Below are 26263 nucleotides of genomic sequence, written 5' to 3'. Positions count from 1 at the left end.
AAAAAAAAATTGATCTAGAAATCAGTTCTTTTTTTCCTGAATGTGTTCTTTGCATTTTTGCAGTTGTTATTCCTAAATTGGATAGTACACTTGCCGTGCTGGGTTTATCCAGTTGCTCTGCATTGGGTCTTTCTAATACACCTTGTCACCATCCTGCCTTTCCCTCCTTTGCTTTAGATTTAGAATTTCCCCTAAATAACTGCTCCAGAAACTCTGAAAGTTACCTAATTAGTGGTTACACTCTGCAAATAAAAAAGAGCATTTGCCAGCTAGTTGACTCAGTCAGTTGAGAGCAGGATGCTAATAATCAGGCCACAGCTGAAGGTCTGAGCTGGGGGTGGGGGTGGGGGTGGGGCTAGTCTAGTAGGCATTTCATAAAGGGACACGTGTGGCTGTGGTCCCAAGAAAGGGGCAGGAGGATGTGCAGCCATCTCAATAGAGCCACTCTAGGAGAAAGAAGAAAACTGCTACTTGGTAACATCACTCCAGAAGAGCAGCTCCTTGTAAACAAAAAGAGGAAGAACAAATGATTCCTGGAGATGAAGGTAGGACAGGAGGAGGCAGCCCCAAGGCGTGGTGCGGCCTTTACTCAAGGCTCTCTTTCCAGCAGGCCGGGAAGCCTCTGTCTTCACCTGCTCGATGCATCTCACAGTGCTGATGCACTGCTTTAATTTGGGAAGCCTTTCTCTTGAGAGGCATGTCTTTTCTTGCTCTAAGTCTGAAGTGCTCCCGTGTGTGGCATTCTCTGTGACAGATGTACTACAGCTATGCTTTAGCTGACTCCAAATCCACGGCTTCCTGGCACCTGAGTGGTCTATTTGATGGCCAGGAGCATGCTTCCTTTGAGAGCAGGTATCTCATCCAAGAAGGTAAAAAGGTGTAATCCTTTTGTTCTAAAACAACCCCTGTTAATGTCTACAACTTCAGTTCACCCAAGGTGATTCTATCAGAAGGTCTAATCCTCCTTTGTTGATGCACATAGATAACCTAGATAGACCCAGTCTGTGGAGAGGCAGATTGTCTTGAGAGAGATGGAGTCCTTTCCCTTCTGAGCCCCAGGCCCAGACTCTTCTGTTTCATAGGTAGTCCCACTTCCTTACTGTTCTCCAATAAAAAGAAGGAATTCTGAAAACTATCTGACCATCTTTAAGGAGACAGCATTCTCTGGCAGATGACCCATCCATACCTTTGCTTCCTGCAGTAGTCGCGGAGTCTTCACGACTGGATCAAACCTGTGACTAGCAAGACCAGCCAGCTCCACGAATGGCCGTCTGTGGCCATTCTGCATATCCATTCCTCACGGATGGGGCCCTGCCATTCCCCTCTGAATGCTAACCTTGTGCATCATCAGAATCCATCTTTGTAGGAAGGTAGAAGTGTGGCTGCGGGCTCGCCCTCTGACAACATGTGCCCCCTGCTTTCTCCCCAGCCCCACCGACCACTCTGCCAGCACTAAGGTCTGCTAGCAGTTAGTACCTTTCTCCTCACTCTGCCCCTCCCTCTTCTCCTCGGCCAGGCCATCGGGGACTTTTAGATCCTGGTGCGAACTCTCTTTCTAGTGCAACAAGTGCCTGTAACTGAAATACAGTGGGTTTTTATTGGCAAAATGTCCTTCTTAGTGCTAAGGCTTGGGTCTCAGGCCTCGTGGTTGTTAGGCAGGCCTATTGGCAGCCCCTCTTTTCATGTTCTATTATTTATTTAGCTCTCTAACTTGTGTATGCTGGGCTAGAAGCCACTCTGTAGCCCAGGCTAGTCTCACAGTCATCACTCCATTCCTCGGCTTCAGCAGTTGGCATGACAGGCCTATGCCACCAGACCCAGGTGTGAGTTTCTTTAAAGTGAGGATGATGTTATGTTTCTCTGTTGTCATCCAGATCTCTTCTGATTTGATTTACTTATAAAATCGTGATGTTTTAAATACAGAAAGGCACCTTTAAAAGCTATCACCCACCATCCCACCCCTAGAGAATTCCTATGGACATTTACACATAAAATAATGTATTTCTCTGTTTTTATGGTTGATGACGAGTTAAGAACAAGGAGTCAGCAACACAGGTCTCTAAGACCAGGGGTACATAGATAGAATTGTAAGAAGTGATATAGATAGATAAATAGATAGATAGATAGATAGATAGATAGATAGAATTGTAAGAAGTGATATATGTATAGAATTGTAAGAAGTGTTATATATAGACTTGTAAGAAGTGATATATATATAGATATATAGATAGAATTGTAAGAAGTGATATATATATGTGTGTGTATTTGAGTCAAGATCTCTCACTAAGTTGTGCACACTGGGTTTGAAGTCACTCTATAGTTTACATGGATTATCATTATATATATATATATATACAATAAAGATATGTGTATAATATGTATGATACATATGATATATTTATATCTTTATTATTAAATATATAAATTATAAAATGGATCAAGGAAACAGATCATTATATAGTATAAACAGATTATATATCATATATATTATGTATATATCTTTATTATATATATGTAGAAATACTTTTATAGCAGTTTAATAGTTTCTCATGAGATATCGCCCACTGATGAGTCTTAGTGACATTTTTTTGACATCCTTAAGTACATATGTAGAATCAGTCCTAGCAGCCGTGCCTTCCCATCACTGAGCGGTAATTGGTGAAGTGTTAGTATGTATGTATTGATCACACTCTTACAGAAATCATGGGATATTTTAACTCTGGAATATTTTCTTTCCTCAGGGCATGAAGATTACTACACCATCTAAGACTAAGAAATCACCATGGGATTATGTATTTTCTGTTTACAATGGCTCTGTAGACAGAACAGCCCCAGACTTTTTAGCATTCAAATCACGTTTCAGATTAATCTGGGGGAGTATTTTTTCTTTCCTGGAACAAATTGAGAAATTTCTCAAGGACTATGCAATATCAGAAGCCAGAATAAAAGGGAGGAATCTGGTGTCCCTTCTTCCAGAGTTTGAGCTGAAGAACAAACTGACCAAAAATGATGTTCTGGCTGTGTTGGAGAACCCATACCACATCCAAATGCTGTTAAATCTTCCAGGGCAGAGGTACAAGGGGCGAGATGGAAAAACAGAAGCTGCCATCAAGATCCAAGCCACGTGGAAAAGTTATAAGGCAAGAACTCGCTTCATTTCTTATCGCCAGAAGAAGTGGGCCTCAGGTGTAATAGCCCTGGCATGGCTTTTACATTGCCACAAGACAAGACTAAAGAGGATAGTGAAGGAATCTCGACAGAGACACCTGGAGAATTTCCGCATTCGAGCCAAGGTACGCCAGGCTGCCAGCTGTTAAGGCAAGCCTCTTTTTCTAAGTATTTCCTGCTTGAACAACTGCAGTAACTTGTCTTTTTATCTTTCCTTCCCTCTCCGGCCACCCTCCCCTCAGCATTCTGCATCTATAACTCTCCTCCTATAAGATACACAGAGTCTGTTTGGGCAGCATATTTTAGCCTCAACCCAGAGCCTGGCCCGCATGCCTGCAAAATCTGTTATCTTTTCTATAAAAGAAAATATTCCTTGTTTTGACTATGGTAGTTGTGTTGGGAAGTCACTGTTCTAACTGCATTACCTTTTCTACACAAACACACACACACACACACACACCACCACCACCACCAACAGCAACAACAACAAACATGCGTATGTGTGCACACATATACACATACACCTTCTGACACTTTAATTTGGTAGGAAAAAACATCCTCACTTGTCTACGTTGCTGTCACCACTTTGTCAGAAAGTATTTAAGTTTGCAGACAGCCTTTTAATTAGTGCTCACAATTTCATTTATGTTTGCTTTCTCTTTTTTTCATTCATATTCTGTTAATTAAGTGAGCTGCCTCTAATCTTCCCCTGCCAGTAGCATCATGTAGCCACCTAATTAAATTAATTGGGGAAGATGTTTTAAGTATGTAATTAAATCAATTAATATAATTTATGCCTGGCTTAACTGTACAGTGGAAAAACAGCTGAAGTTTGACTAGATGAATCCACTACAGCTTCCTGTCACTGATCAATGCTCTCCTTGCTTTTCAGCATCTGGCAGCCAACTGGAGTCGCATCAGGACCTCCAGGAGGACTATTATCCATATACCATCATTAGGTATAACACTTTTGCCTGCAAATCTATCAGCAACCTCTATTACCCACCACATTATGGCTCCTTGATTGAGTTCAAGGAAGGCCCCTTGTTTTATTCAAATTGGTCTCGGCAGGAAAATGTTCTCGACATGATGAGAGTAATAACACAGGGCCCTCGCTCGAAACGGCGTTTAATTTGGGGATTAAGCAAATAAAGTCATTATGTGGGGGCTGCTATTCAGTGGAGAGGTGATTTGCTGTAATTCGCTTTCATCTGTATGAAATGAACTAAAAAGTTGTATTTTTCCCCCTGAAATAACAGATAATGTTTTCGATCTTCTTTAATGATAGAAGAACACAGGCTTGTGTGTGTTGTTGCTGTTACGCCAATAAGCCAGGATATTGCTTGTACACTGTTTTTAATCAAATGTGCAGTCAAAATGATAAGCTACATTCTCTGAAATTATTTAGTTCTAATTGCGAGCAGATGGGATGTTTTATTTGCACCTAGGGCGCCTGAGCAAAAGGAAATGCTGTGTGAACAAGAATAATTAAGAAGTTGAATAGTGTTTTTTGCGCTTAAATAATCTGCAGTTTCATGTTAATTAGCACTAATGTAATTATTTAATTACATTTATGAATTGGGGGACTTAAAAGCTGTTGTCTGAAACACAGCGGTAAAATAGGTATGCCAAAATGACATAGGGAAATTCAGAAATCTGTGCCGGAAGTGTGTCTCAGACACGAGTTGCTGTCAGCATTTGCAGTGCTGGCCGCTTGCTCTGCTTCATTCTTGCTCCTGCCTAGGCTGTTGAATTTCTTGAATGAGGCTGGATTTTTTTTTTTAATGCTGATTTAGTAGAATTTTGACAAATAGCAAACCCCACTAGATTTCAATATTACCTGTTAATGTTTTGTTGAGGCCTTTTAAATAGAGTAGTACAGCCAGTGATCTACTGTAGTAAAATTCTAGGCTACATCTTGTTCTCAAGTGCGCAAATGCCTGTCGTGTATGGTATGAAAGAAAACAGCTGTAATCATAAATGTAAAATTATGCTTTGAAATTTAGTGTTCAAAATGCATGCTCGTGTGTGGTAAAGAAACATCACATCTGAATAGTAATATGAAAGAAAAATATCATAATTACTATATAAACTGAAACTAAGATTTTTTTTAAATTAGTAAAATTTTAATAGTAAGAAAGTAAGCACAGCTCCCTAGATTACAGAGTGTATGCTTTGGCCTGAGGGCTTGATGCAGTGAGGAATGCTGGCTCTGTGCAGAGCCTTGGAGTTTGCTCTTCTGTGCTTATAATTGAGTGAAGACAAATCTGAATCCCATCCTAACTTATGTTTTGGTTTTGGTGAGATTACTTCTGCACACAAAATCTGCTCACACACAGAAATTGTCCTCGTAATAGAGTACAACCTGAGAGGCTAATTGAAGACCCTATTAACTGACATGGGGCCTTAGAATAAGGTGCAAGAGCTTTTGCTTCTGCAACTAATTGTACACTTGGCCTGTTATGGTGTGGGGCTCTTGTTTTGCTTTCTCTATTTCAGAGTTAGACTTAGAAGTGGAGCCCATGTTACAGTGCTGATCAGCACTAAGTCTCTGTCCCCTATTTTGCAATGTTGATGGCATGAGGTTATTGCAGTCACCCCTGTACAAGTGTCTCCCTCCAAGGTAAGCGAGCCTGCAGCAGCAGTGTAAGCAGGGCAGAGCCAGAAACGTCTGAGTAAGTGTCACAGCTGTCAAAGGGGCTGGGTGAATGTTAACTAGGGGAAGAATGACCAGATCATAAATGCTGAATTACAAAGCATAATTTTAAATTTATGATTAAAGCTACTTTCTTTCATATTGTGTGTATGTAGTGTAAATAATTACATATATCAGTATGAGGCCTTCACCACTATGGGTTTGTTTTTTGTTTGTTTGTTTGCAAGCAACAGAAATACCAATTTTCAAGGAAAACTGTGAATTGAGTATTTTTAAGAGCCAAGATCCAGCTCAAGTTGATTCCCAGTGAGGCCCGCACAGAGGCCTGCTGCACTAATTCTACCTCCACAGAGGCCTGCCTCAGCCACTCCACTTCCTCAGAGGCTGCACTCACTCCACTTCCTCAGAGGCATGCCTCACCCACTCCTTCTCAGAGGCCTGCTCCAGCTCCCCTGAAATGGCTCTGGGACTTTAAAATCAGTTAATAACCTTACATCATTTCTCCTACTCTACAGACAGAATCTTATAATGTATTTATATCTCTATATCTCTCTCCTTTTTAATAATGTGGGACACCTTTTTCTTGTTTGCAACTTTCCTGTGTGAATGCACAGAGATTTCAGATACACATGGCTTCTTTGTCTCATGTGCCAGACACTCATTGCAACAGTTCATAAAAATGAAAGGGAAATTATTTTTTCTAAGTATATTGGAAAAAATCAAAACAAAAATAATCACCCCATCCTATTCAATATAATTTCACTTCCAGATGCAGGGAAATTTAGTTCACCATCCCCAAACTAGTTATTCAGATTGTCAGGCTCAGGCAAGCTCCCCTCACAGACAGTCCTATTTTTCTCTCTCTCATGGAACATTCATGTACTGTACGTAATTACACCATGCTCCTAGCCATTGGGGGATGTACTCACTTATTTGACCTTAAGATGAAGTAACAGTAAGGTTTATAACGTACTGCTGTTGGAGACATGGGGCTCTTTGCTCTGGTCTTGCACCTACGGTGATAGATGCATTCTCCAAATACAGAAAAGATTGCCTGTTGGTAACATTTTTACTGCAAAGTACTATAATGTATTTTTAAATCTAAAGTTTGAAAATAATAAGATTATGACAGTACATATTGCAGAGTAGCCACCTTGAAAAGAGGAGTTATAAATTTGATTGACTGCATTTCAGATGGTATTCCTCGAAGTGACAAATATTTGTAGCTATTTTTAACCTCCAGGGAAGGTGGAACGCAGTTGACTAATTGTCCACAGAAACTGATTGGCCTTGTAATTTCCTAAGATAAAAATGTAGGCTGATCTCTTAATTGGATATTGCATATTTTCATCATTTTTATTAATGAAATATAATTATAACAAAATAATCTGCTATGGTTCATAGCAAAAATAGAAAACTAGGGTCTATTTTAAGAATAATCTATCAGTCAAAGAAGAAAGAACCGCAACAAAGAATCCCAATTTTTCTAGAAAAAAAAAAAAGAGGTCTAAATAAAACCTGCCAACTAATTCTGCTCGCAGTGTCTTTGGTCAGGTCACTTTCTCCACTTTTCATTTATCCCTTGCACTTCTTTGCTACAGTACATCAATTAGTACTATTTCTAAATTTAGTGGCATTTAAAAATATATTGACATGAAGTGGGCTGTTCCAAGTACTATGCTCTGAGGTTTCAGCTGAAATCTGGGGCCACTGGAAGCCAGTCGCCTCTCAGCAGCGCCTCTAGCTACTCCCCCGTCTAGAAAGCAAACAGAAGACACATTCACGTGGCTTTGCTTTGTATTTTCCTCCATTTAATATTTTATTTTGTTGCCAATTGGCCAATTGATTTAACAGCTAAAACAAACGTTCACAGTTTTACTTTTTCCCCCTCTGGGCATTAGCTCAGCAAACTATCCTTGGTTTTAACACAATCAGGAGCGTCCAAAATACTCCATCCCATAAAAACTGTGAATACTGTTTTTGTAAAGTTTGTGGACAACATTCTTCAGCTGGCCCACACTACTGCAAAAGCCTGAAGGACAAGATAGGAAAACGCTGGTGTGCAGATGATCACGGGTCCCCCAAAGGCTGATGGGAAGGGTGCTTCCTAACTGCAGTTGCTTTACTTCCCAACCTAAGAGCCAAAACTGGGGTCTCCTGTGAGGAAGGCAGGTGGACTTCCAGTTTTTGTTACCAACTTAAAGACTGGATAGACTTTGTTCCTTAGAGTTTGAGACAGGAAGTTGGAACTCTCCAACTTCAGTCTTGACGGGCTTGCAATTACTATGGTGTACATAGGTAAGCTATGGAGATGCTACATTGGAGCCTTAGGTGAGAAAGATGTACAGTCAAGACCTCCCTGATGGTGTTTCCTAGAGATAGCCATCTTTTAAGACGAGTCAAAAACCACGTCAGCATTTAGTTTCTTCAAAGCACAAACTAATATTAAAACATCTTTTTTTAATTCTTCCTTGTTGTATTCAAGCAAGTAATCCAAGCCAGCACCTGCCTACAGGTTTGATCAGAGTTGGCCAAATGATTCCGTAATATGAAGATAGCCAGTTGGTCTTGACTTGCCCAACACTGAACCATACATGAATACATAGAAATGGCACTGAAGTGGGTGCCAAGTGGCACAAGCTAACAGAATTTTCATTAAATGGATTTATATTAGGATAGGCTTTAAAATAAATTTAATATATTACAGAAAGATCTAACCTTTGAAATCTCCACAATTGTCCTTAAAATATTGATGTTTGTTTAGTGGTTCTCAGACATTTCATCTCAGGACCCCTTTAGACTCAAAATGATACTTGGAGACCCTAAAAAATTCTGTCTGTCATTCTTTTGCTGTATTTATTGTAATACTAGCACTGAGGATGCTGAGGTAGGAGGACTGAGAATTTGAAGTCAGATTAGTCTTCATAGCAAGATTCTGCTTCTGTCTGGGAGAGGGAGAGACAGAGAAAAAGAAAAAAGGGATGAAGGGAGAAAGGAACTAAAACCAAAGAACTAAGAAATGAACTAATAAATGCATTACTAGTATTGACCTATATACAAACAATAACTATTTTCCAAAAAAGCACATTTAGTTTGATAAATCTGCAAATCCCTTAATAGAATATGGTTGGATTTTTGTGTTTCTGTAGTTAGCCCATTATCTATGTTGTTGGGTTGAAACACAGAAATCCAACCCTATAGAGATTAAATATTTGGAAAGGGGCAGAATGTCTTACAGCCTTTCAAATAGTTGTGAGCATCCTCTTTGGCTTGGCACCAAGCTTGGCTGAGGCGATACTGCATGTTGGCTTTGACATGGAGCCTGTGCATCAATAAACACTCAGTGATTCAGAGCTTATGGGAATGAGTCGCTTTTAAAAAGGCAAGTAACTTCTCAGAATCATTTTGAAAGCAGTTTTGAACTTGTAGAGCCCCTAAAATGGTCTCAGGGCCCTTAGAGCCCCCAGACCATAATCCAAGACTCACTGGCTTTAGCTGGTACAATAGAAAGTATCATTCTTTTGACAGTGAATCTGTTTAATTTGGGAACATTTTTAAAACTCAGCAAATATACCATATATATATATATATATATATATATATATATATATATAATACCTTCCTAAGAAAATAATCTAATCTTTTTCTACTGCCTCCAAAAGACAACTATTAATTTTAGCTAAACTGGCACTGCATATATATTATATAAATGGCTTAGTTGGAATCTCTCATACCCTCTTGATTTATAATTCTTGCCTTCTTGAATCTTTTACTCTCACATTGTTCCCTAAAACATGGATGTAACCCTACTGTTTATATTATGGGTGTCCAGATTATTACAAGTCACATGTGATGTCTGTCATGTTTACCTTTTTATTTTTAACCACTGGAATGTCAAAGTTTTTTCAATCAATGGGAGCAGTTCCAGGTCGCTTCTGGGATAATGTCTGTATTGCTCAGCTTCTACCAAACATGTTTTCTTGAATAGAAGAGAAGGGATGGAGTTACTAGTACAGCTGTTATAACAACGTGGTAGGATGTGATGTGTTCAGCATCACCAGTTACAGTACAAAATGTCTGGGATCTACTGCATCAGACCATCCAACTTACCTGATGACTAAGCACCTAGTCATCAAGAGTCACCAAGAGCCTATCTTCAGCTCTTTGAGTACCACTGTAATGGATACCTCTTAAAAAGAGGTGCTAAGTAACAGTCAACCACAGGGTAATGAGCTAAGTAATGAGCTAGCAGTTCATGTGATCTGCTACACCAATGGAGGCCTTCCAGGAAGGCCTCACATAGTCTCACATAGTCTGGCTGTATTCTTCATTTCTATGGATACACTGAAAGAAAAGCCAATACTAGAAGAACTAGCCTGCTGGTTGCAAAGAAGCAGTCTGCATCACATGCTATGTGTCTGTGGAAGTGCAGCACTGGAGAAGGTAGGAGTTGGGGCAGGGAAACCATTGCCAGTAACCAACAATGAGCATCACAGATTTAGTAAAGACTAGACTAGTGGAGTAACGTGAGAGACAGCTTACTAGTGTCCCTCTTTGATGTGAAGTGGGGATACTCATACACTCTACAATTTATGTGGGACAAGATGGAACGTTCTATAAACCTGGGAACAGCTGACTACAGTGGTACACGCCTCTTATCCTTGCTCTCAGGAGGCAGAGGCAGGCAGATCTCTGTGAGTTCAAGGACACCCAAGTCTACACAGAAAGCTCCAGGCTAACCAGGGCTATACAGTAAGACAATACAGTTTAAACAACAACAACAATAACAAAACCCAAGAAGACAGAAAGCCCCTTCCTGCCACTTCTGGGCCTTTCCATGATGCTGCATTCCCAGAACACTTTTACAAATCCCTCTTGCTATTCTTTAAATTTGCCATAAATTCTCTAGATTAGTAAGCACAATTGTAGAATGAAAGGCTGGGAATGAGGAGTGTGCTGGGGATGGCATGACTGAGCCTGACTAAGATCCTCAGGCACACTATGTTTGCTCATGTGGTTGGTCACTCATTCAGTGAGATCCTGTCTTATAACGTGGACAGCAAAAGAGGAAGACACCCAATGTCAACGTCTAGCCTATGATCCCCACACAGGCACACATGTTGCACACATACATACACCATATACAAAGAAAGATAAAAGGAAGGAAGGAGAGAAAGGAAGAAAGGAAAGGAAAGGAAGTTGTCAGACACAAAGGCCTATCAGATGCATAAAAAGAGGCCATGTTCGTATAGCCTCAGATAGTTTTGTGCTTATAAAAATATTGATGATCCCACATTTAAAAGAAGTTTCTTTTGAGGTTTTAGTTTGGCTCAGCTGAAGTTAGGAAATAAATATTAATGAAGGGAACACTTGATTTCATAGCATGTGCTGGGCATCTTGGCCCTCTCATCTTTCAAAGGTGAAAGAAAAGGGAGGCAGGATGTCTAAGAAAGGTGGGTTGATCTTGGTGGAAGCAAGGAAAGATAGACTGCTACAGATTTGATGTCTCAAAACAGTGCAAATAGGCTGGGCATGGTGGCACATGGCTTTAATCCCAGCACCCAGGAGGCAGAGGCAGAGGGATCTCTCTGAGTTCAAGGCCAGCCTGGTCTACAAATAGAGTCCAGGACAGCTGGGGCTTTGTTACACAGAGAAACCCTGTCTCAAAAAATAAACAAAAACCAAACAAACAAAACCAGTGCAAATAGAAGCTGGAGAGATGGTTCCACAGAAGTGCCTTCTGCTACTACAGAGCAGCACAGTTCCCAGCATACCTGTCGAACAACTCACATCCACCTGCAACTCCAGCTTCCAGAGTCAGACACCCTCTTCTGACCTCACATCCATTCATTAATCCATTCATTCTCTCTCAAACACATATGCATACACACACATGCATGTAATGCTTTATTTTTTAATACAAAATAGTATATTGCAGTTCTGTGGCTCAGAAGTCTAAAGGGGACTAAAATAAAAATTACAGTACAACCATGGTTTTTGTTGGAGGCCTGATGGGAAGATAGGGTTTTTTTTTTTTTTTAAACTTGTAGACATTATTCACAGAAGAATTCATAAAGGTTCTTGGTCCTCTCTTGCCATCTTTAAGGCCGACAGCTCCCTGGGTCTCCCTTGGATTGTCTCATTCCTTGCTTGCTACTCTCCTGACTTCCTCTCCCACTCTTAAGGATTCTTGTTGTAAAAGGTGTACCTAGAAAAATGCAGAAATCTTTTTATTTGAAGTCGATGGTTAGCAACTGTATTTCCCTTTGCATATAGCCTAGCATATACACAGGTTTTATCATTAAGATGTCCACCTGCCACAAAAACAGAAAAACAACATGGAAAATTATTAAAGAACTCTTTTCTCTTCTGTAATTTTATGCTACCATTTGGAGGTTTTTTCTTGTATGTTATATATTTAAATTGGTCATATGAGTGAAAAATAAAGTAGCTGAAATGTATAAGAATTTATAGATTTAGGTGACTTTGGGCAAAGCCCTGATCCCTGATTTCCTCCTCTATAACAGGATAAGGTTGAAGCTGATGATTTTTTTCAGACCCCCAGTGTTCCTAGTCTGACCTTTGACCTAACTACACCTTTGTTATTATCAATTTATTTATTTACTTTACATCCCAACCAAAGCTTCTCCTCCTCCCAATCCCTCCATATGTCCTCCCCTCCCCATAACCCACCTTACTTCTCTTTCTCCTCAGAAGAGGGGAGGGCTCCCATAAATATTAATCCGCCTTGGCATGTCAAGTTGCAGTAAGACTAGATGTATCTTCTCCTATTGAGGCTAGACATGGCCGCCCAGTTAGGGGAAAGGGATTCAAAGACAGACAACAGAGTCAGAGAAGCCCTGTCCTGCTGCTGCTAAGAGTCCCATGGAAGGACCAAGCTGCATAACTGTTATCAGGTGCAGAGGACCTAGGTCCATCCTATGTATGTTCTCTGGTTGATGGTTCAGTCTCTGTGAGCCACTAAGGGCCCAGGTTAGTTGATTCTATAGGTTTTCTTGGGGTGTCCCTGGCCCCTCTGGCTCCTTCAATTCTTCCTCCCCACTCTTCCACAGGATTCCTCAAGCTGCCTCTAATGTTTGGCTGTGTGTCTCTTCATCTGGTTCCATCAGTTGCTAGGTGAAGCCTCTCAGATAAGAATTGTCCTAGGCTTCTGTCTGCAAGCATAACAGACTATCATTAACAGTGTCAGAGATGGGCTCCTGCTCGTGGCATGGGTCTCAAGCTGGGCCATTCCCTCAATTTCTGCTCCGTCTTTAACCCTGAATATCTTGTAGGTAGGACAAATTTTGGGTCAAAGGGTTTGTGGCCGAGTTGTCCCAATCCCTCCGTTGGTAGTCTTGCCTGGTTCAGGTTCCACATCCCCCATTGCTAGGAGTCTTAGCTAGGGTCTCCCTCCTTTATTCCTTGGGGTGTGGTTATATTCTAAAGTATGATTTCTCAGTGATCCTGACACAGTGCTCAGTACCCAAAGCCACAGTTGGGGTTCTTGCTGATGCTTGCCTGGTTGTTCTCACCACAGTATTTGATCTATGCTATCAGCATTGTAAGAGCTTTCACCTATCATCAACAAATGTACCTTGTGGATATATACACAACACAAAAATAAACTTGACTTTAAAACAAAACAAAAACCAAAAGTGATTCCCTAGGGCTGAGAGATAGATCAGTCATTAAGAGCACTTGCTACTCTTCCAGAGGATGCAAATTCAAGTCCCAGCAACCACATCAGGCAACTTACAACTGCCTGTAATTCTAGCTCCAAGAAATCCGATGCTCTTTTCTGGCCTCTGTGAGCACCTGCACATATATAGTATACATAGGCACATGCATTTACATGCACTCACATACCCACTCACACATGTACATGTCAATAAAAATCTAAAAGTGCCTGCCTACTTCTGCTTTATTGATGGTGTATACATTGCATGTCATGGGATGTCCATGTTGTTTATCACAGAATGTGTCCTGTCCCTTGGAGGTGCACATACCTCACAACATTAAAATACCTTATCTTTCATACTACTATGAAATTTTCAAAGTGTCTTCATATCTGTTATTTCACGTGACTCTCTAAACAATGCTCTGAGAGTGCTAACAGAAAATGGGTGTATGAATAGGGCTAAGTAGCCAGTTCTTATAGCTTTGTGTTTGTGTTTAGTATACATCCTTGATCAGCAGTAAAGAGGTACCAGTAATTTGTTGGATGACTGGCCTCAAGCACATGAATGAAACACAAACTTTCTCATGTGCTGCACATGCGGCTACAAAGTGATCAAAGGCCTTTTACATTTTAAATTGGACATCATCTGAATGAGAAATCTCATGCTTCCTTTTATCTTTAGAAAGAAGATGCAGGCACGAATAGTCTCAGGAATGTTTTTACATCACACTTTATTCCACAAGCATTTTCCTTACCCTTTTACCGCCTAAATATATGTTATTTGCTAATATATCTTCTAAGACATTACCTGAGTAGATTAAATGTAGATATACAAAATTCTAAGAGTTACAATATCATAGCCATGCATAAGAACAACACTGAAATCCTATCTACCTCTATTCACTTTCACATGTGGAATGGTTCCCTAAATTATTTGAGAAATTAATAGTCAAAATGACTCAAACCATGTCAATGATTCATTGGTCCTTCTGTCTCTATAATTTTTAAGTTCATATACATAAAACAGAGAGACTTTCAGATGAATTATAAACTCATTTGCTTTTCAGATGTTGTCTGGTGTTTAAACACTGACATCAAAGCAAAGAAGCAATTATCAGAGTTCATTTGGTATGAAGCCCCCTTGCATGAATTGCTATAGTTTTCCTTATGCTGAAAAAGCAATGTGCTTCATCTCCTGGATTTATCTGTAAAAACCCTTTCTCTATAGCAGTTGCACTCTAGGCTTGTGTTTGGGCTCAGTAACCACAAGGAGGCATGGAAGCATCTCTCAAAACGTGGGAAGTGGTTTTAGTTTTTAAGAGAATTCTATCTTTGGTTCATAACGGCAGCTTTTCCTGCTGGTGAGGGTGCATGGCTCATGTCTGGACCCACTTGTTCCTAAAGACCTGATGTGAGCATAAGCTGCTGCTACTTTTATGGGGATTTCTGGACAATGGGGGCATGTGTGTTTTCCCTCTGCTCCGTCTCCAGTAAAAACAAAAGACCCACAAGACTTTCTTAGTACCAACAAAGTAAATGCCTTGACCTTTCTTATCCTTTGAAGGTTAAAAGTTCTTCTAACTGACAGCTTCTTTATTATGTGAGTTCCTTGAATAGATGTTTCTGACAGCAAGGGGTTTGACAGAACCCTGTGTAGAATGATTCTGTGATCCAGGTTCAAAGTGCTGCATGATTTTAAAGCCAGAGCAACTCCTTCAGCCCGAGTCTAACATTCTTAGATGTCCTTCTTAACACTCACATTAAATGTCAGATGTTTTCTCTACGCATTTGTAATTTTGGTTGTCAGGAGCTTTGTTGGTATTGAAAAAACAAGAACCTCTAATGCAGAGCATGCTACATAGCGCATCTTCTACCCTGGCTGTGAGAAGTGCAGACTGAAATCTTAGGAGCTTATTGTTTCTGCATGATGCTGCAGAGGAAATACATTTTGACTTTAAAAATGCAAACTGTGACATTCTGAAATTCCCGTATGCCATTCTCTTATATCAGCGTGCTGTTTCTGTTTTGACACTTTGTTTCCTTTTAGGATATTCCCAGTCTGTGCGAAACTGCATTTCTGATTTGGATGTAGAGCAGAACATGCAGTTGGGGAGGCTGTGTGACATCATAGGTACAGTAAATAGTTTTGCATCAATGATTGTCACAACCTTAAAGTAGATATTGGTAAAGTATTCATTATTTATTATTTCCCCCCTACAAGGAAAGAACTGAACATTCTGATTATTTTAAGTAACAGATTTATGGTAAAATCAACTTGAATTTTAAAATGTTTGAACAATTACTCAAATACTTTTCTAAATTCTTTTTTGAATAACAGTTTCCCTCCAATAGACTCAAATAATTTGAGTTATTGGGTTCTCACAGTGAATGAAGTCAAAATTCTCTGTGTATGTCAAGACTATCTATTTTGTCTTCTGGGCAGAGTAAAAGTGGTGCCCAGGTGAAGAGCGGCGTCTCCACTGTGAGAGTGGCAGGGAGCAAAGGCCACTGTGAGAAAACACGTGCCTTGGGAAGAAATGCTTAGAGATGCCAGCCTGGGACAGATGGAGATGTCTCTGTACTAGTCAAGTGCTGGAGCTGTTTAGTCAGCTCCCAGCACAAACCTGGGTCCAGGAGAGAGAAATACACAGATTTCAAAGCTTAAAAAAAATATATTACAAAGCATATTCAATAAATCAAGTCAGTTTGTGAAGAACTGGATCAAAATTAAGGGTTAAATAAAAATTAGATTGTTAGAAGTTTATGAAAACTTTTTGTTAAAGTATAATTGCTTTGGCCCTTATTTAAGCAATACAAGAAAGAATTTTATATTATCAATGGCCAACTTAGCTGGCTCCCTGGAATGACATACTTTACATGATTCATAGATATTTCAACATCATTATTATTTTATAAATGCCATTTGGTAACAAAAATATATCAGTACTAGAAATTTACAGTGTCTTAAAATAATAATAGTATAATTGCTTTAATATGTTATCTAGGCACGGATGCTGTGTTTCTGCATTACACAACAAGCCCTTTAGTGATGTGAGATTGATTTGTTAGAGCTGAGCTATTCCAACTAAAAGCTTGACTGGCTGGGACCACTGAGGTGCAGCAGAGGGCAGACTTTGCTCTGATTTATTTGAGTTAATTTTTTTTCTCAGCTTTTTATATACCCTTCTATATATAGTTCAAACCACCACAAAGGAGTATTTTTTATAGAAGTTCCTTATTATAGAAGAAAAAAAGTACTAAGCTACGGTTTTTGAATAATCCAATAATTCAGTCTGTACCTTCAAAGAAAGCATTTTGTAGCTATAGACATCTCTGAGAGATCGTGCCATTTTCTGGTACATTATCATTCTGACACAGCAGTATGGCCACACAACCTCTTCAAGAGCAGGACAGTACAGAGGGGACCACCGATGGTAAAAGTGCTTTCTTGTGAAATATAAATAGGAAACGGAAATGAAAAATGATTTGGGGAAAAAAAAAAGTCTTTTATTCTGTTAATTACTAGTAAAGGGCATTGGTTTTCCTGCTCATTCAGGAGGGAAGTAGAGACAATCTGATCACTGCTAAAACTTGCCACTGGATATTGGCTGTGACGTCAGGATTGTCTGGCAGAAGCCCTTTGGCTAGTACCTCCCCATTTCTACATGAGGAACAGAGGAACTGATTTTGACTGCCAGTCATGACCGCTCCTCCCACCGCTAACAGTTAACTGTGTCTGTAGATTCCTAGTGAACTCACACACACCCTGCACATTAACAGTTAGTGATGGACAGTGCGGTGGCAGAAGTGAAGGAGAAAAGTGTGGTCCTCAGTTTCTTTTCATATTACTTGAAGCCTAGAGATTTCTTTCCAAGCAAAATTCTTCTTCTGTTACTATAGCTATTTTTGCTGTTTGTATCCTATTCTTTTATGTTTTTCTTTAAAAACAAAACACAAAAAACCAAAGCAACAATAACAACACACATTTGCCTTTTAGACTCAGTAGTTTGGTAAGACATCAGTTTCTTCTCCAAAACACAAGGCTAGCAATAAATCCCGTGATCAGTCGGCAATTGGATACAAGTTATTTAATTACTGTCTGTTCAGCTACTTTATTTTGACGTTTATATGGCAATCTGGTTTCAAAATAAAATGGTAGCCCCTTAAATATTTACATATGTGGAACACCTCCATACCTGCCTTTTACTGGGCCAGTTTAAAAGACACTTTGTCTTCATAGGGGGAGATTTTTCCTGCATGCCATATATCTCACTGAGCAAAACATTCAACCATCTAAATCTCTCTATTCTTCTAAATCCCCAGCTAACCATGAGGGCTTATTGAGTAATTCCTGTGTAGTCTAAATTGTACTGTGGCTTGGAGGACATGCAGAGTATAAACCTTGAATTTAAGGGGCTTGGTGAGGGCTGATGGGAACTCAGTTGAGAGAATGCTTGCCTAGCATGCATAAAGCCTTGCGTTTGACCTCCAGCACTGAGTAAGCCTGGCCTGGGAGTGTAACCCTGTAATACCAGCACTTAGGAAGCAGAGGCAGGAGGGTCAGGAGTTCTAACCCAGATTCTACTGCATAGTGAGTTAAAGGGCAGCCTGGGCTACATGAAACCCTGTCTCAGGGGGAAGAAGTGGGGGAGCTTGGATTAATAGACTGAAAACTTAGCAGTGATAACAGATGACACCACTTCATCATAGTAAATCAAGGGATCAATAAAAGGAGCCCAGGTGCAGAGGGCATGGCAGGGAGTCACACTGGCTATGCCATTTGGTCAGCATGTCCTGTGTTTCCTTTCTTTTAATACTTTAAACCTCTATACCTCGGTAACTTAACTCCCCACTTTACAAGTGAAGAAACTGATGCTTAGAGAAGTTAAATAATGTGCCCAGGGACCTAGGAAGCTAAGCTAGAATCAGTCCATGATCTGTGTATTCTGCCACACTGAACTAATCAGGCTGGCAACCCTTCCCGACCTTCGCATCCCAAGGTGACACTTTTAGCTCTCCCTCCTCTGAACTCCCGTGAGTGCCTGTGTGACTTAGGCACATGAAATGGCTGCTCCCTAAAAGCTCGATATCTCCATCCACTGATCCCTGGGTTTCCTGGGATATCAAGCTTTGCTCCTATTCATATCTAGATCAGTTAGTTATTTTATGAACGAATAGCTCCATTGGCTGCTAATTTCCATCTATGTGCCCTAGAATGTTCTGCAGCACAGAGTGAGTAAATCGCATCTCACTATTCCCTTTGAACCAGATAGCCAATTAAGCAGGGCAGTGGTGGTCACATCTTTAATCTCAGCACTTGGAAGGCAGAGGCAGGCAGATTTCTGAGTTTGAGGCCAGCCTGGTCTACAGAGTGAGTTCCAGAACAGCCAAGGCTACACAGAGAAACCCTGTCTCAAAAACAGAGAGTGGGGGATGGCGAGAAAGAGAGAAGACTTTTTCTGTGTGTGAGGTAAGAAGCACACTTTGAAGAAGAAAGTAGTTGGGGCAATGTTTTCTTTGGACCAGGAATCATTAGATTTGCTACTGAAGTAATATATTCCTCTCCAGGATAGGGTAGTTTCCTGAGGGAATCACTGATAGTCATCATCAGCCCATTTATTCTGCCAAATCCTTCCCTAAACTGGCCCTGTCAAATCCAAGCATAGGGTTCCATTGAAATTTCATCAGCTTTCTAAAATTAATGGCTCTGTTCATAATTTGCTGACTCTAATGGGATTCATTCCCAATGATGTTAAAGGGAATGGTTAAGTTAGGTCCCTGTGCATGTTTGCTTCATGTTCCCTCGAAGTCTTGCGTATTTTGTCGGTGGTCGTGTCTTCTTTATTAGAGAAACAGTACAGAAGGGCTGCCTTAGATCACTGAGACACATGCAGAGTCAATGTAAATGAACTTGGTGTGGATTTGGATGTACTCTTTGTTTTAAACCACTGTAACATCAATGGGATGCCAGAGTTGCCTGAGTTCATCATGTCATTTACGTTTATATCAGTAATTAACATCGTGCCTGCTATTTCTTAGATGCCAACGTCAATGTCATCTACATCTGTTCCCATCCTATGACTGATGAGTTAAAGCTGTACTACAGAAAACTCCTGAGTCTACAAGCAGCTGTCAAAACGGGGTGCTATGGGGATAGGACTGACCTGCAGAACAGGTTCAGAATTATCACCCCTGAAGCTGTAAACTTCTTCACCGTGAGTTGTCTTCTAATTACTATGGCTTCAGGGATGTAGTAAAATTAAATTGGAAATTTTATAACTTGCAATGCTCTGGTACACATCAGTGAAATATTATTGCAAGTTTAACAGCTTTGCTGATTAGACTACTAGTTGGACTATAGGAAATAAATACCACAGTTTAACTTTCAAACTTAGCTGAGTTACCCCTGTCCTGTTTCTGTGGCAGAGCCTAATTGCAGCTCCTGGGAGGTACAATCAAATGGGTAGATTTACAACTCTTATCACCCCTTTTCTTAATCTCTGTGGAGTTCACCAGGACAGTGAAAGGAAGGCTTCCTTATACTGTTGGGGTCTTCTCATACCCTCATCAAGTGCAGGCCTATCCAGCCATAAAGCTACCCAGGGACAGAGTGTGGATCAGGGACCCCAGTTTCTGACCCTCACACAGACATTCCTTGTTAGTCCATATTTTCATTCCTTTAGGGGAAGTGGCCTTGATGTTCCACATCACATGGTTCTCTATGAACAAGGCCCACATTTTAATGTTCTGATTTATAATGGATAGAAAAGACTCTTATTCCTGCACAAGAGCTACTAAGAGGTCGCTGGAACCATGAGCGCAGATTCCTAGTAGATGGCAGTACAACAGATGAGTTGAAAGGGACTTCTCCACATTTTAACTAGAACTTAACTCCCCCAACACATTCTGCTATCTGATGGGCTATCCCATTTTGAAGTTGGTTTAAAAAAAAAGAAAGAGTGCATTTGCCACCAGATAACACTCTCCATTTAGAGAGGAGGTACCACCGCATCCTCAGCACTCTACATATTAGCAGACAAACTAGTGGGAGGGAGGGAGACTGAGCCTGAGGGATTGGAGGGGAGAGCTGCTGTAGCTTTCAGCTTTGCACACACTTGTGAAGCACCTTCAGCCTCCACTCTTTTATCAAGAGCAACATCTCATCTGAGGACACCTCAGTAGTCCCCACAGTGTTCTGCTCAACTCTGCTTCACTGGCACATCTGGCTGTAGAAAGGGAGGGTAAGTACAAACTATCACAAGATCCTTATGCTCTTGAGGTCTTCTCAGACCCTCCATCAAATGCAGGATCTCTGGTGCTTCCTGCCTATCTCATCCTCTGATGGCACAATTGATAAGGATGTTAGGAAGCAAAGAAGAAAAACATTCAAAACCATTTGTGGTTAAACTATTGCTACTCTCAGAGGTAGGAACTCACATTCACACCTGCTGGCTGCCAACAGAGTATGTGCATCTCTGAAATGGAACAGGCATGGAGCTGAAAGGGGGGTTTGTGATAAGGATGGTAGGTAAAGTAACATTTATTGGATTCTTAGCATGCATTTTTCATTTGAGTTTCATACAATGTGGCAACACTGAAATCACTGCTGTCCTTTTATGGCTACAGAAACCAAAACTCATTTTTTATTTCAGTGTCCATAGTAGGACCAGATTGTGAACCAAAAATCTGTCTCCTGTAGCTCACTATTACACACTGGAATAGCTGCTTTATTTGTGGATGACCCAGTGACCCTGGGCAAGCCTCTTTAGCTTTCTTGTCTTCTGTTCTTCATAAGAGACAGGGGATTGACTGGGTAGCTCCAGAGTACTCCCCACGTCTCTCCCTGAGAAGGTTACCCTGGCAGTGGCCTTTCCCCTTCCAAGCTAGAGTCAAGTAGCAGCACCCTTGACAGCGTGGGCTCCAGCCACAGTAGGTCTGCATCCTGGCTAGCAGAAACAGGTATGCAAATTCAAAGTGCTTAATATTTCTGCTTGAAGCTTAAATTCAAATTATTTGAGTGATTAATCTCTCATAGGCAATCAACTTTTTAAAACACAAAAATTAAGCTCTCCCTTTCAGATCAGTTCTGCTCCTGTTTAGCTATTGCTTTATTTCTTTTTAATGGGTCTGAGAGATTGTGTCAGTGCTGATTTTCATTCAAATGGATGGCTTTGAGGAGATTTTTTAAAGCATGCCAAAAATCTGTTTGTGCATCTCTCAAAGTTACTATATAAAGCTAAGATTTGTAATGGTAAGTGTGCTGGTATGTGTGTAAGAGTCTTCATGCCAATTTTGGAGTATTTTAATGTTTCTGAAGGCATTCTTTGTCTCAGGTCAAAAATAAGAAATAAGTGATGGTAAAGAAAACTAGCCATAAGGAAGGGAATTGGGAACAGTTTAGATCTTGGTCATCTAGGATAATCTCCTGTCTAGAACTGATGTTGCAGATTTTCTCTTAATGACTTCATAAGACCTCTGCCACCACTTACTCACATCTGAATCTTAAAGCACATACTGCAGATACTATTGTGGTGCCATCATGCCTGAAGACAACAACTGGCATGCCCAGACATGACTATGGAGCAGGAGAGAATGCCTGTCAACAGAGATGTGTCAATCTAGAGGAGACAGAAGTCTTCCCTAGCTGGGATAAGTACTCAGAGCTTGAACTTGGTTGTTGTGTCTGCTCTCCTCTCTTCACAGTTCACAAGCACCCAGGCCTTCACTTCTTGTTTTGTAGGATGAGCATACCAGCTGTGCTAACTGGAGTCACATCTTCTACTTTATGGTCATAGCTGTATAACTTTGGACAAATCATTCATCTACATAGCAAGGACTGTTGTATGATCAAATAGGAGATGATATGACAAACACTTTGAGCTTCTATTTTAAGGGTTTATTTTATTTTTAGGAGAGAGAGACAGAGACAGAGAGACAGAGAGAGAGAGAGAGAGAGAGAGAGAGAGAGAGAGAGAGAGAGAGAGAGAGAGGAGAGAGCTCACTGAGATCAGAAGAAGCTGGTGCATCCTCTAGAGTTAGAGTTGTAGTTGTGAGCCACCTGATGCAGGTGCTGGGAACTAAACTTGAGTCCTCTGAAAAAGCAGCAAATGCTCTTGCAATGAGCCATCTTTGCAAGTCCAGCTTTGAGCTTCTTATTCTGTCATCAAATCCCTACTGTACCTCAAGTCGACAGTCCTGGGTATGCTTTATTTGTTTCACATTTCCACACAGAAGTAATTTGTGGAAAAGGAAAGTGATTAAGAAGGCAAGACAGGTGGTCAGCAACCACAGCTGGAACCAAGTGCCAACAGTGCATCTGTAACTGGAAGTCAAACTATATGAGATCTAAGAGGCACTGACATCATCTCCTTCCTGATTTGGAGGAGGGGCCCAACAGTAAATTATCTAAATCTTCTCAGAGGAACACTGGGATTTTTTCTCCCCCTACCCCTTTTTTGGAGGATAAAGTACAAGATAAAATTCTACCATCACAGCCATCTTTAAGAGTTCAGTTCAGTAGTGCTACATACATCCACGCTGTGCAAATTTTACTACAATCTATTTCAGAACTTTCTATCACCCCCACCTCCCGCAAAAGCTCCATATATACTACATAATAAATATGGAAGTGCTCTGGCTTTACTTAGGAGTTCTTTCAGAGCTGGAAAGACACTTGAATATAAGGAAGGAGCTGAGTTTCAGGAGGGCAGAGTGCTCCATGTTCAGCTTCTTAACTCTAGGGCGTGAACTGAATGTGAAGCTGTGAAAACAGACACAGTGAAATACTGCTAAACACACTGTGCCCAATAGTTAATTCAAAGTCAGTGACTTGCTTATGCCACATGGCACAAATGTCCTGTAGCCTCAGTGCTGACTACACAACCTGTACACTCTGCACTCTACATGCCTTCATAAAACTAACTGAAACTTAATTTTTTGTGTTTTTTATGTGTTTGAGTGTTTTGCCTGCATATATGTCTCTGTATCACATCTGTGCTTGATGCCAACAGAAGCCAGAAGAGGGCATTAGATCCACTGAAACTAGAGTTCCAGGCAGTTGTGTGCTACCATGTGATTGCTGGGAAACTAACCCAGGTCCTCTGCAGGAGCAGCAATGTGGGCCCTCTCACATCAGTCTTCAATCAAGAAAATGCCTCATGGGCTTACCTCCAGGCCAATCTAATGGAGGCATTTCCTCAATTGAGGTTTCTTTTCCCAGAGGACTCTAGCTTGGGTTAAGCAAACAAAAACTAGCAAAACACACTGTACATACAAACTTTTCTGCTTTTATAGGAATATGATTTAATTACAGAAATCAAAGACATTTGATATTTTCCTACCATCATTCCCAAGCTAGTAAGTTTCAGACTTGTGTCTTTGCATTGCATTCTGTTAGACTGATCTTTAAAACTGCTGTCAGGGGCTGGCAAGACAGCTTAGCTGACTGCTCTTCAGAAGACCCGGGTAGGGTGCCTTATCCACATGGTGGCTCACAAGCACCTATAACTCCAGTGTGAGGGGGTCACATGTGCTCGTCTGCCTTCCATGGGTCCCTGCAGCAACAAACACTCTGCACTTAAGGACACATAGACACATACTGACAAAATGTGTTTAAAATGCTGCTGCATTGCTGGGTCATAGTTTTAAAAAAACTTTCAATTAATTTTGGCTTGGGATAATAATTTCTGAAATGTCCCTATGAACATTTTTGGTATTTTGTATTTATGCAAAGTAGAATTTTCAACATTGATGTCTATAAAATAAAAATATTGATAAACTCTGAGAAAATAGTGAAAATGTTCTATGCCCTGCAACATATTCCCCAAGACTTAAATGGGCAAGTATATAATCTCATTAGTATATGAATTTGCTTTCATCTTTAGTAAGTGATAAAATTATATATATACATATATATATATATAATTTTAGTAAATATATATATATTTAACCAAAGAATTGTTTCAAAATAAATTTTTGATTTATTATTAATAAAAGTTTGATTTGTATAACTATTTTATAAATGCTTGGAGTTGCATAAGATTTCTCCTAGAAACAGGGATGACGAGTAGGAGGAACTTGAAGCAGCCCTGTTTTAAATCACCCAGCAAGTTGCAAATCCATTCAAGACTGATTTCCAGTTCGTATCTCTTGTCACACACTTGGAAGATATAGATCCAGAAGCCATTTATGAACAGATGCATTGGATATTCTTTTTTGTTGTTGTTTTTTTGTTTGTTTGTTTGTTTTCGAGACAGGGTTTCTGTATAGCCCTGGCTGTCCTGGAACTCATTCTGTAGACCAGGCTAGCCTTGAACTCCGAAATCTGCCTCCCAAGTGCTGGGATTAAAGGCGTGTGTCACCACTGCCCAGCTCATTGGATATTCTTAAACACAGTCATTCACATTTCTGTTTTAGATAAATAAATTTTCCTTAAAATTATACAAGGTACTACCTTCTAAAACCCCTTGAATTCCCCTAAGGATCCAGTACCTTCGCACTGTATTATCAGCATGATATTTTAATTGCTTTATTTTTTTTTTTTTTTTTTTTTTTTTTTTTTTTTTTTTTTTTTTTTTTTTTTTTTTTTTTTTTTTGGTTTTTCGAGACAGGGTTTCTCTCTGTAACCCCGGCTGTCCTGGTACTCACTATGTAGACCAGGCTGGCCTCGAACTCGGAAATCCGCCTGCCTCCGCCTCCCAAGTGCTAGGATTAAAGGCGTGCGCCACCACCGCCCGGCTTAATTGCTTTATTTTTAAGAGGGTTTTCTCTATTAAAAATTACTATTACTATCATTTTTGTTATCGTCCCAATGTTATGCATGTTCATGATCTTATTTCATCCTTGGAGCAATTCCAGCATACAGGTAATTTTTTTCACTCTAGTTTAATACATAAAGAAATGGGCTTATAGAATCTAAGTCATATATAAATTCATATATATATATATGTCTGTGTATGTATATATACATGTATATGTAATAGAACTAGATTCAAAGCCCATATGTATTTGACTACAAACTTTCAGCACTTTCTTTGGTTTCATGCTATCTCTTCTATAATAGGGAATGAAAACACTGTAGCACTATTGCAGTAGACTTAGTCTAAGGTTCTAATATTCCATCCTTGGGCAATGACTTTTCCATGCCCCTCTTCACCTTATAAAAGCCTCCTCATGCCTTGAAATGTACTTCACCCTCTACCTCCTCTAACTTTTTCATGATAGTTACTGTGACATTCATCAGGTGCTTATCATGTCCCATGTACTAGATCAATATACTTGACCGTGCATTATCTCATTCAGACCTCACAACATCCCCAAGGCTGGTGCTGCTATACTCATCTTATAGATAAGGAAATGGAGACTTGTAGAAAACAAATAACTTTAATATAGATTAAAACATGTAGAAAGAGAGAGGAAAGAGGGAGGGTAGGAGGGAGGGATGGAGTGACAGGGAAGAGAGAGGGAGAGACAGACAGAGAGGGAGGGAAAAGGGAAGGAGAAGGAGGAGGGAGGGAGGAAGGGAGAGAGAGAGAGAGAGAAAGAGGGAGAGAGAGAGAGAGAGAGAGAGAGAGAGAGAGAGAGAGAGAGAGAGAGAGAGAGAGAGAGAGAAATGTCTTATATGTGCTGAAACATGGTATATGAGGTTTACTGAGTACTGACCATCTAACTGTCCTCTACCCCTGCTAGACATGAATAGAATTATTTGTTTAATTGAATGAGTCAGTCACAGGAATTGCTGAGCCACTTCTACCTAGTCA

The 26263-nt window shown here is 40.3% G+C and overlaps 1 protein-coding gene across 3 annotated transcripts in view; it reads left to right on the top strand.

Annotated features, from left to right (window-relative positions):
* Iqch (IQ motif containing H) overlaps positions 1–26263 on the top strand; it is a 177594-nt gene that overhangs the window by 73546 nt on the left and 77785 nt on the right. For 2 of the 3 annotated variants that reach the window (XM_031344193.1, XM_031344191.1), the window contains exons 10-13: positions 2742–3293; positions 4061–4127; positions 15553–15636; positions 19545–19720. In XM_031344193.1, coding sequence (XP_031200053.1) covers positions 2742–3293; positions 4061–4127; positions 15553–15636; positions 19545–19720 — 879 coding nt within the window. The remainder of the gene's footprint in view (positions 1–2741; positions 3294–4060; positions 4128–15552; positions 15637–19544; positions 19721–26263) is intronic. The other variant, XM_031344192.1, reaches the window with a different exon arrangement.

This window comes from Mastomys coucha, unplaced genomic scaffold, assembly GCF_008632895.1.
Source record: "Mastomys coucha isolate ucsf_1 unplaced genomic scaffold, UCSF_Mcou_1 pScaffold23, whole genome shotgun sequence".
Taxonomy (NCBI): Eukaryota; Metazoa; Chordata; class Mammalia; order Rodentia; family Muridae; genus Mastomys; species Mastomys coucha.
Note: the sequence above shows the minus strand (reverse complement) of the source record. Positions and strands in the feature narration are given on the sequence as shown.